Raw genomic sequence first — 12,836 nt, forward strand, 5'->3', positions numbered from 1 at the left:
TTAGAGTTCATTCACTCCAGTACCATTTCATAGAAAAGTGATCTCTAACGTAGTCGGATAACTTAGAATGAAGTATTAAAAAGTGATCAGCGAAAACAAAAAAAAATATCCATGGAACGATTATTATAGCCCCATAAATCATATACAGCCCTCGAGTGAAAAATTGTCTGTTCGTAATACTTATTTGGGACCTTCTTCATGCACTGAAATAAATTTGCCCCGTAATATTTTTGGTGGAAATTCTTGGAAATATCTGATTCATAAAAAAGTTTTGATTTCAAAACAAAGTCATTTTTTTCTAGTTATTTACTCATAATTCTTGCCATAAACATGGCAAGAATTATGAGTCGGCAGTTTGTGAGCTTCTATCAAAATGAGATAGATACATGTTATGATAGTCTGAGTCACACTATTAATTAATTACACTGCTCATATTTACTATTTAATTGAGTATATTTTTCCTGAATATTCCCGAAAAATTTCTAAAATTATGAACTCTATTATATTCAACGTACAGCAAGAATAATTATTTTATATACTAGAAATGATACCTTGCCCTGCCCGGGTTTTCTTCAATCACTCGAAGGATTGAAAAAGTGACAAACCATTATGAAGGAATAAACTTTTACACATAATACTGGCAGCATTAAAGAAGTGACAGACCATTGAAAAAGCACGTCGGAAACGCATTGCTAGGGAAAGGTAACCAAAGTAAACATTCCTAAAGTGATTGTTGAGGCCCAGGAAACATTGGTGAATGAAATTTTTGCACCCATTTCGGGAATTTTCCCTGCACCGACGAACTTTTAAAAAAGCCTGTAGTTCAATCCGGGCCCTGTTTGGTATATATGCAAAATTTGGCGACGATCGATCTAAAAATTGTAGATTTGTATGGAGAACACAAACGCACACAGAAAATCAATTTTATATATATAGATTCTAAATAATTAAAATATCATTGTTGGTATCGAGATATGAATGAAATAATTCATATCCAAAATGAAAATCACAAAATCAATATCCACTAAAACGTCGTTCGTGATTTAATCAATTTGTTTCATCGATTAATTCACAACTATCGATTTAAGTGTTAAAAACTGTTTCTCGGCGGACTGGAAAATCTCTTTGAAATAGCAGGAAAAAGGAAAAAAAATAAAACCTAAAATCATGATTTTTCTCTTATAAAAGAGAAAAATTCCAATTTGGCGGTAATCGACCACTCCTTAAACTCGCCAACTCGCCCACGGACCCACATGCACACACACACGCTCCTCGAGCGAAAATACCATCCGTGTGTTCATCCCAGAATTGACTCGAGAAAGTGAAACCAAAATATAAGAAACACGAAATTTGTGTTTAGGTTTTTTTGTTTCCCCCCCCGGAGTGAATCAAAGATAAATGTCGATTACGAGAAGGGACATCATCGCGACCACCATCACTCCGATGTCGACCATTATATGAGAGGCGTGGACACATTCCTCGGGAACCAACTGCGGAACACAGCGTCCCGTAAGATCTTTGGGAAAGAGAGAGAGAGAGATCTCGTCGAAAAACGACGACTATGACGAGGATGATGATGCTGTTTTAAGTATGGCGATGTTTGTTGTTATTGCCGTCGCACGGAACGGTGTAATGATGCTGAAGATGACGATGATGCTGTTGTTGCTGTTGTGGGATCGGGCTGCATGCGACTCGAATGCCGATGCGAAAAGATTGTACGATGATCTGATTAATGGTTACAACGCTCTCATCAGGCCGGTTGGCAATAATTCGGATCGGCTGACTGTCAAGATGGGCTTGAAGCTGTCGCAGTTGATCGATGTGGTGAGTGCGTGCCAGTTTTTTTTTTTCGTACATATATGTATAAATGTGCATTTATCAATATACCATTTCTCGTAGACTAACATTCATTTCATACGTGGAGATTTATCATTCATAAGTTTTACGATGAATAATAACCGGTTATTATGCATTCTTACCAATCGTCTTGGCGAGTCTGATAAATTACCGCAGGCTTTATTTATGTAATTATCGTTAAATTTATGATAAGTTTGATTAAAGTATCATTTTCACCGGCGGATATGCATAACACTCAAGTGTCGCTGGTAAATTTTGATAAATACTGCAAAACAGGATCCTAAATTTGATAAAATTTATCGCTTTTATCTGTGATTATGAATAAAACCGTAGTGAGTAATTGTGAAATTTGATAAATATGGAAAACAAAAAATCCAAATGAGTCTGGTGTATGTGAAGAAATGCAGTTCGGCCCCGATATACAGTCAAATCCCGTTTTAACGAATACCGTTATAGCGAAAATTTCATTGTAACGGACACTTTTCTAATCCCCAGATAAGTTTGTATAGGAACAATGGAATTCCTTTATAGCGAAATTTCATTATTACGGAGTGATTTCTCCGGTCTCTTGGTGTTCGTTATAACGGGATTCGACTGTAATGATGACAATTTTTTTTTCGATCGTACCCCTATGTGATGATACACAGTCGAATCCCGTTTTAACGAATAGCGTTATAGAGAAAATATTGTTTTAACGAACACTTTCCTAATCCTCCCCAGATAAGTTTACATGGGAGCAACGCAAAATCCTGGAATTCCATAATAACGAAGTGATTTCTTTGGTCTCTTGGAGTTCGTTATAACGGGATTCGACTGTAATACATCTATGAATTATTATATATTGTATATCGTATAAGTAGGATTTATCACCTTTACCAACGACGGGATGCTTGGGCATTATGCATAATCACCGCTAAAAGGGATAATTTTTAGTGCACTTATCAAATTTACCAACAACGTTTGAGTACTATGCATAATCGCTGGTACAAGTGGTTAATAAAGGGAAATTTATCAACTTTTCCAAAACGCTGGGTGATTATGCATAATAACCGGATATAAAATACTTACGGTAACACATATATATTCCTCGTTACTGAATTTCCTATACATTTCCATAGCAACGTTTGATTTAAACACCCCGTGCAGCAGAACAAACACTTTTGGTGAAATGTATAAAAATCTTTAAATTATATATAGTAATAAATTAACTATTAAATACAATAAATTATTAAATTAATAATTAGTTTCAATAATTAACGTGATTGGAATTATAAAAAAATATATATTCACCATCGGTTTATGAATTAGAAAAACAGTATTTTATTTCTACCAAAATCGCTTGGTATCGAGTAAAATAATTATATCAATTTTGTGAAAATGGCAATGATGATAAATTTTCGAATATTTAATGATCATGTGTATTTCAATGAAAATATCTGCATGGAATGATGAAAATAAGGGCTGCTCCGAATTATCGATTAATCGTGTCAGTTAATCGATTATTTGTTAATTGCAGTTAAGAAAATTTTAGCTGAGTTAATCGAATATCAGAATTCAATTATAAAATCATTATTCACAGTTTATAATTTTACATATTTGATTAAACTAATTAAATATCTTAAATTACGTTCCCATACATAATCGTTTCGTGTTTTAACGAATACTGTTATAGCGAGAGAATCCCGTTTTTTTAACGAACACTTCTCTAATCCTCCAGATATGTTTACATAGGAACAATGCAAAAACCTCGAATTCCTTTATAACGAAATTTCGTTATAACGAAGTGATTTCTCCGATTTCTTTAGTTCGTTTTAACGGGATTCGACTGTATAATATTTCAGCAATAACATTCAGTATAATATTTCAATTTTAAAAAATGCAATTTTAATCAATATTTTGAGTGAACACAAGCCGATTCATCCAAAACTAGTGATTATTTCTAAAATCACTGATGATAAAAGAACAACAAGATCCAAGTTGAGAAATTCCAGGATATGACAAGTATGTTCAGCATATCGTCCTCCTTATACCAGAGACGTGCATATGCAAATTTTCACTATTGGGTTTATCAGCTGTGTGATCACTTATTTTTGCTCAGTTTTGCCAGAAATGCGTATCCCCTATTGAAGCGCATTTTACACACACACACAATACATTTTAGGACAACAACATTCATAGAGTAGCATTCAAAAGTCGTTTTGCAAGTTCTATAAATTTGCACATTCATGTTTTTGGCAATACTAAATAGCTCCAAGCGGACGCTACCTTTATTTCTTAATCTATCTCTATATATTTATTTACATCCATTTTCAGTGGATGGATGCCTAAAATAATTGAATATGCTTTTTATAGCGTGAGAATTAATATTACATAGTTACACCAACAACTATGTTTCCTATGAATGAACATCATTTGAATATACAGTCGGATCCCGTTTTACCGAATACCGTTACAGCGAGAGAATCTCGTTTTAACGAAGACTTTTCTAATCCTCCAGATATGTGCACATAGGAACAATACAAAAACCTAGAATTTCATTATAACGAAATTTCGTTGTTACCAAGTGATTTCTCCGGTTTGTTAAGTCCGTTGTAATGGGATTCGACTGTATTCGATTAAAATTCGATTATTCCATTAACTTTGTTTGATCAACGTGTTAAAAACTGCAATCGGTCCCCACCCCAGTGGAAATTATTAACAAAAAGCTTTAATTGTCTACGAAGAGGATGGCATAAGGGGCCCCGTGCAACCTCCCGGGATGATAAAAATCAGAAATATTTTTTGTAAATAGCTTTGTGTTTTCTTAATCATTTTCTGTGTAATCGTAAATGATTTTGAAAGGCTAGTAACTCGACATTTCTGAGAAAGATACACTGAAGTGTAAAAAGTCGCGGGATATCTCCTAATATTGCTGTACTTCGCCGGGTAAGAGGAGGTCCCACACGATATTAAGAGGTACCCCATGACTTCAATGCTGAAGTACCAAAAGTCATGGGATACCTCTCAATATCGTGAGGGACCTCCTTTTACCCATCGAAGTTTAGTAATATTAAGAGAGGTACCACATGACTTCAGTACTGAAATGTCAAAAGTCATGGTACACCTCTCTCAATGTGGGACCTCCTTTTGCACGGCGAAGTTTAGTAATATTAAGAGGTATCCCATGACTTTTGGCACTTCAGTGTATATCCCTTGCGCTTATTCAGATCTGAAGTGCTCCTAAAATTCGATCTCGCGTTCATCACTAATTATTGCATTATGTATGTAGGATGATAATGAAAATAGGTGCTAATGTGGAATTTATCCCATAAATCATCCTTCGTAGAGGTATGGTTTCAACTCGAAAACAAAAAAAAGCTCAAAATGGTTTCAAAAATTATCCGGAACCCGTTTTAGAGTGAAAATACGGTGTGTCACAAAATAAAAAAATCTACAAATTTATATGAACATCCCTGTCCTCTGACTTCCACAATTAGAAAGTTGTTGCGCTGTCTTTTTTTTTTTAATGCAACAAAAGGGATACTGTGATTTTTCACTCCGATATTCGCTGAGATATTCGAATTCAGTGATCGGAGAAAATTATGGGAAAGGACAGCATAAGTATGTACGGTATTTCTACGGTTTCCGCGGTTTTCATTGAGTTGGTGTCAGCGGCGTCGGGAGTGCTTCGAACCTGTGGGTGCTCGTCTTGAGTTTCATGTACGAAATTTCGATTTCTGAATCGATTCTGTGGGTGCTCGGACCCGTTCAACAAACTACCGTGGGTTCTCGAGCACATACAGCAACCCCGGCTCCGGCGTCACTGATTGGCGTGAGTATCAAGAGAGTGTTTAGCGTTCCTTACGGGACGTAGAAGATACGTTCACGCGACGAAGAGCTTCATTTTTCAAGATTTTTGCACGAGGACTCGGCACTTTCTGCTTATCAAAAAATAATCTTCCGAGCTACTTTATTCTTTATAATCGTACGTATATTCATCAAGCCGGACGGATGGTGATGTCCCGTTTCGTCCTTTCCCGATTCATCCTTAGGTCAAAATCGTCCCGTTTCATCCGATCTCTGGTTTCCCCTCCCACTTCCCTAGATTACTGTCAATCAAGATAAAACAACCCGTGGTTTCACACTGAGAAGAAAGGCCAGTGATTGACGTACCAGCATAATGTCTGAAACAATTCATATTTGACCATATTACACAGGAATGTCCCGTATTTTTAGAGATATTCTTGTGTTTTTGGTCATTCTCACTTTTTTTGTACAATTTTCTGTTTTTTTTTTTTTTTTTTCAACGAAGCATATTTGAAGCGGCATTCTCTACTGAAATTGGCAATGAAGATAATTTTCATCACTTGTAAATTATATTATGATAATTACGTATAAATATGAAATATTTATCTAAAGATATTTGTTGTATTCTAAGTTTTTTACCCCGTGGACTATAATTAAAAAATAATAGTTTTAATATATATATTTCAATAGAATATATTTCACCATGTGACTTGTGTGTGGATATATTTACTACGGGGTAAAAACTTAGAACACAACAAATATATCTTTAGATGAATATTTTATATTTATACGTAATTATCATAATATAATTTACAAGTGATGAAAATTATCTTCATTGCCAATTTCAGTAGAGAATGCCGCTTCAAATATGCTTCGTTGAAAAAAAAAAAACCAGAAAATTGTACAAAAAAAGTGAGAACGACCAAAAACACAAGAATATACGGGACATTCCTGTGTAATATGGTCAAATATGAATTGTTTCAGACATTATGCTGGTACGCCAATCACTGGCCTTTCTTCTCAGTGTGAAACCACGGGTTGTTTTATCTTGATTGACAGTAATCCAGGGAAGTGGGAGGGGAAACCAGAGATCGGATGAAACGGGACGATTTTGACCTAAGGATGAATCGGGAAAGGACGAAACGGTACCTAGCCGGACGGATAAATGTTGTCATGTAAGACATTGTTAGTCATTCAGTACAGGGTGAATAATCAGCGAAAAATTGGCTAAAATTCTTGTTAGCAGCTGATCTGAAACCACATTAGGTACAAATACAACGCCACAACAGGCAAAATTCCCAACGAGATTGCTGAGAAAAAGATGCCCATAACAAATATGTATGTCATATATTTCAAAAATACGGCAAGTCAATTAAAAATGCAATTACAAACAATATATATACATGATGAAATATTATACAATGTAATAATCCAATGTAAACATATTCAAAAAATGAAGTCTCTCTTCACAATTCCCGTGTGCCAATAAGGACATGCGTAGCTCTTCTCTGCACCCTTCCAACCAAATATTTTTGCGGACCAGTAGGTTCTCGTATAAACTGGTCCTAAGTAACCTTTATTTAGTAATTCTGTCGCTGGTATGTATGATGGACATAGTCGGACCCCGTTATAATGATAACAAATTTTACGATTGAACCTTTATATAATGATACAATGCATGTATAAATGCATGTAACAATGCATAAACGCCGGTGAAAGTGAGGTAGGTATGTAGGTATGGTCTCCAAACTCTTAAAGCATACTCCAGTCCAGGACGAACTTGCCTCGGGAAAGTGGAAGAATGACTTTAGAAGAACGCGAAGACAATACATTATTCTCGTCTATCTACTTCACAAACTGACTTTTGATGAGAATTTCCAAAATTTTCGAGAGGGAACTCGTCAAACTCACTGGACGATAATTGGGCACAGCTTCTCTACTACCCTTCTTAACAATCGGAACAAAATTAGCAAGTTTCCAACCGCTTGGGACGATACCCTCAGCAACACTACTCCTGTATATCTGTGCGACTGGCCCCAACAACTCATTAGCCTCATTAGCGTATTCCCTGAGGACTTTGGGATAGATATCATCTGGTGCTGGTGCTTTGCTTGCACATACATTTTTACTGAAGATTAAGGCCTTCACGTCTTCCACTTGAATTTCGTTGAGGGTTTTATAACCGCATGCAACACCCGTACATTGAATATCGTTTTCTCTATTAAAAACCGACGCGAAAAAGTCATCGAAAGCAAATACGCTTGTCTACATTACTCTCCACCCTAGCTAGACCCCGATCCCCTTACATCCATTATTCACATATCATCTCATGAGATGATAAGCAGGGAAAATTTATATCTTGAATATCAGTCTCAGGTTAGTTTAAATCGTTGGCAAGGTGGCCCCGTTAACAGAAACACTTCCGATTCCCCCGATCCCGTGAAATACGTCTTGAAGCATTTCACTCCCCGTTAGCGGACAGTAAAATGAGGCAAAGTCTAATTTTTTTTCCCCCACACTCTTATTCATTATTTTTTGGTGATTAACAAATAATTTTTATCATATTCAACTATGTTTAATCCCAAGCTCGTGTTAGTTAATATGATAAATTGTGAATTAATTAACTGAATAGAGCTATGGTCCAGGATGGTGAATGGTAATGTTGGTTTTGTTTGTTGATACGTGTGAAGAAATCCAACATTACAAGACTGATACCACATAGGACCAAATTATTCCATATTTATCAGACTTTCCAACTTTTCTTGGGAATTATGCATAACCACAAGTGAGTGTATCACTTTTGCAGTAACATCACTTTGCAGTAACACATGCATTTTAACATTAAAATGAACCAATTGCTACCGAAGTCAAACGTCGTATAAACGATGTTCCACTGTATATCGTACTTCCTCCATTAGCGGACAAAATTTTTGGTCCCATCCGTTATCGAGAGGTTCTACTGTAATTTTGTGACACTTATTAGGTGTGCCGGCCAAATAGATTATGCACAACGCAATCGGCATCGAAAAGCTGGCTTACGTACATGTATATTATACAACTAGCTACAATACCCGGCGCTGCCCGGGTTTTCTTAAATGAGGGTGTTAGGATCACGTGATATCTCCCTCTTTCTTTGAGGGACATGCAAACCTTGTTTAAGTTAACCAATATGGCGACTTCCTGCTCGACTTCATGAAATAAACAAATCTAGATTTAAAGAAACATAGAAACGAATATATATTTTTTTCCTTTTTTAAGGAGCGCTAGGTATTTCGATCCCCCCCCCCTCTGAACTTTAAGTTATCCATCTGCGTGTTTCAGCTTTCAAAAATGCTTAATTTAAGCTGTGGAATTTCGTCGATGTACTTTACGGGCCCATAATTAGTTTTAAAACATCCTAACCTACATGGATTTATGCAGTTGAATATCAAAAGACAATACGCAGATATTGATTTTCATGTTTGTGAAGATATAAATAAAAAGTTGAAATCAATGTGTTATTGCATAGATATCCGATTCGAAAGTATAGTTCCGGCTAATTACTTCATATTTGGTCTCCTGAGCTTCCGTATATCTCTAAGCCAACTCAATATTTCAAAATCTAGAATTCTATACAATTTTTTAAATTATTGATGTGACAGAAAACTCCACAAAATTTCAGCATTTCTACAGTTAAATTAGCAATTTTAATACTGATTTCTATGAGGATCACCCTTTTCCTGACCCTCAAAGTGATGCTGATTATGATTATGACGTCTATTCAAAAAGCCTCGTTACTGGCAGGATTGAAAATGTATCAAACCATTATAAAGGCATAAACTATTATACATACACTAACAGGATTAAAGAAGTGACAAACCGTTGTAAAGGCATATACACATCTGAAACGCATTGCTAGGGAACCACGGTAACCAATGTAAACGTTCGGAAAGTGATTGTTGAGGCCCAAAAACCATTGTTGCCCGACAGTTTTATGCCCATTTGGGCACTTGCTCTGCACTGACGAAATTTTAAAGTAGCCTATCGTTCAAGTCGGGTCCCATTTGGTATACATGCAAACTTTGGCGACGATGGATCTAAAAATGTAGATTTGTATAGAGAACATACATACACACACAGACAGACAGGCAGAAAGAAAATCAATTTTATATACCGTATATACTCGTGTATAAGTCGAGTTTTTTTGTGGAAAAAAATCGTCCCTCAAGTGGGGGGGGGGGGGGGTCGGCTTATAATCGGGTCAGTTTTTGGTGAAAAAATATCGACCCCCGCAATCAGTAGTCATCTTTGTTGCAGTGTTCGAGAAATCGGCATTATTGTTATGGGATATGTTAAAACCCCTCGAAAATGTCAAAGACGAGGCAAAGAAATCGAAAACATCATTGGCTTTGATACCAGGTGGGCTAATGTCGATTGTACAGCTTTTAGATGTGAGCATCAACAAGCCTCTCAAAGACTACCTGAGGAATTTGTGGATCCAATGGATGAGTTCCGATCAGGGCCGCAACTAGATGTTTGGTCTGCACGCATTTTGGTGGGGCAAGCACGCATTTTGGCGCCCCCTCATAATGTTGAAGGGAAGATTAATGAGTGAAATTTGCGCCCCCTCTAGTCCTGCGCCCGGGGCACCAGACCCGCCTGCACCCCCCCCCTAGTTGCGGCCCTGGTTCTGATGTTAAAGAAACTACAAAAAGTGGTGCCTTGAAGAAACCTGACGTTGGCTTAGTATGTCAATGGGTACATGAGGCGTGGAATTCTGTTTCCACCGAAATTATCATTCGATCCTTCAAAAAGTGTTGCATCAGCAATGCTATGGACGGAACTGAAGATGATATCCTCTTTGAAAGTGACAATAGCGGTGGCAGCCCAGATGAGGATAAAAACGAAGATGCCGCACCTCCTATGATGATCTGATCGATTACGATGAGCTTGGAGACTCAGAAGAAATGGATTAAAAAGTTTGAATCATTTCCGCTAGCAAATTTGTAAAAATTTGTAAATTTCCGCTAGCTATTCATTTTGCATGAAAATATAAGATTTTCTTTCTCTAAAATGCGTGGATTTCTTTGGAGTCGGCTTATACTCGGGCTTTCAATTTATTGCGGTTTTGGTGGTCCTGAAGGGGGGGGGGGGTCGACTTATATACGAGTATATACGGTATATAGAAGATGTTTGGGATTTCACATCGATTCGCGGTTTTCCATTCCGCGGGTGCGGTCTCTTCACAAATTTCTCGACCGTATTATACAATTTAATTCCGTTATAACGAACTCTAAGAGACGGAGAAATCAATGGAACTTCGTTATAAAAGAATTCCAGGATTTTTTACATTATTCCTATGTCAACCTATCTGGGAGATTAGAAAAGTGTTCGTTGAAACGAGATTTCTCGCTACAACGGTATTCATCAAAACGGGATTCGACTGTACTACAAAACTTGCGAATGGACTACACCAAGTGTAAATGAAGCCACCGATTAGAAGTCTAAACTCATTTTACGGCAACACTTTGTAAATAACAAGCCATTTTGTCCAAAATTCCAGAGATTTTTCTACATGTAGAAGGGTTTACTGCAAAAGACATCGAATAGATTGTGTTTTCAGAACTTTCGGTAAAAAGGAAAATAATTAATGTTCAATTTTTCCTATTCCGATCAAAATGTCCGTCGTTCTAGAGTATTAGGGGTCGCGACACCCCTTAATTCAAAATGGCTTTGGAAACTTAGTGATTCGAAATTCCTCTGGAAGAGAAATTTGTTTAGTTTTTCCGTTATCGCACTACAGTGCTATCTTTCACATTCTCTTGATTATTTAAATTTTTATAAAAATTTACTTCGATGAAATTACACAGTGAGGAAGTAGCGTAATTTCCAAATTAAATTCAGAATTTTATGCATCCGAAGCCGGTTCCGTTACTGTCAGAGTGTTTTCTTACACAGAATAGAAAACTTACTCTTTCAGGGAATAGATGGCAGCACAAAAATTATGGTTGCCACTGAATGGTGTCGATTTGTTAGTGCATGCAGACTTCTTGATGAGAGACACGCAACTAAAAGATATTTACAAATACAAATACAACGCTACAACAGGCAAAATGCCCAACCAGGTGGCTGAGAAACAGATGCCCATAAAAATATGGATTCTCGAATCAATTAGGAAATACTATCATTTTACATGCATGCACATCGAACACAAAGGTTTCTAACAGATTCTTGATGCGAAGATGAATTTAGGAAAGAAAGAAAATTCAAAACTGCCCTTGCGGGAAATCGAGCCCACGTCCTCTCACTTGCCGGTTGAGCGGCTTACACTACAAAGACAATGAATATTTGTCTTTCCTTAGAGCTCGTGTGCTTCTTTCTTTCCCTGCGTGCATCTAGGTACTCACCATGCACCCCCATTTGGCGCCAGGCGCCCGCCCGCCCCCCCCCCTCCAAGACTGAGATCTTTGGCGGGACCTCTTCTATAGTGAATTTATATTGTAAAAATAATAAAAGTAATGCGATTTTTTTCCCGGACCCCCGTGCTACAGTCCTGCCAGTGCCCTACTGCATATGACAGAAAATTAGCATGAGTATCAGATGTGATACGGGTTTTCTTAACGTAATGGAGTTTTTCATCTTCCAAAAATTACATGAAATTTTAGTTTAAGTATTGAGAGATTATGAGATTTTTTTTTTGTTTCTTTCATTTTCCATATAGAACATCAAGAACCAGATTATGACAACAAATGTGTGGGTGGAACAGGTATGTTTCCTCTGTGCTCTTTTTTTAACTGTAATTATACGATATGCATGATCTACTCGCATGATTATTAAAGTATTACACTATGTGACAATCATTCAGCACAATTAATAGAAAAAATATCTTATCCGTCCTCTGCAATTATGAAACTGACACGACTAATAACAGACTCATGTCTAGAAAATCCGCAGTCATGCAATTCACCGATAGGAGAACTGACCGCTAGGAAAATTCAACAAAAATTCAAAGAATGGAAAATTCATCGCTGGGAAAATTCAAAACGTTGCCGTTATTACTGCAGTGGCATGTTGTGTTGCATCTCTCGTTTTCTAATAAATTTCCAGAACATTTCAGATATAAATCAAAAACTATATCCATGATATATTGCATTTCAATTATGTGCTGCGTAAGCTTATTTTGTCCACGGTAATCTCAATAATGCATAGAGGTT

At 36.8% G+C, this 12,836-nt stretch overlaps 1 protein-coding gene across 1 annotated transcript in view; it reads left to right on the top strand.

Moving 5' to 3' along the window:
• Positions 1 to 1,261: 1,261 nt before the first annotated feature.
• The window catches only part of LOC149080796 (acetylcholine receptor subunit alpha-like 1), a 56,906-nt gene continuing 45,331 nt past the window's right edge, over positions 1,262 to 12,836 (top strand). Inside the window, exons 1-2 of the mRNA XM_089237475.1 lie at positions 1,262 to 1,824; positions 12,344 to 12,388. Coding sequence (XP_089093601.1) covers positions 1,591 to 1,824; positions 12,344 to 12,388 — 279 coding nt within the window. The 5' untranslated portion in view covers positions 1,262 to 1,590. The remainder of the gene's footprint in view (positions 1,825 to 12,343; positions 12,389 to 12,836) is intronic.

This window comes from Pholcus phalangioides, unplaced genomic scaffold, assembly GCF_987345545.1.
Source record: "Pholcus phalangioides strain wild (caught in Gottingen) unplaced genomic scaffold, Ppha-v1.0 ptg000010l_1, whole genome shotgun sequence".
NCBI lineage: Eukaryota > Metazoa > Arthropoda > Arachnida > Araneae > Pholcidae > Pholcus > Pholcus phalangioides.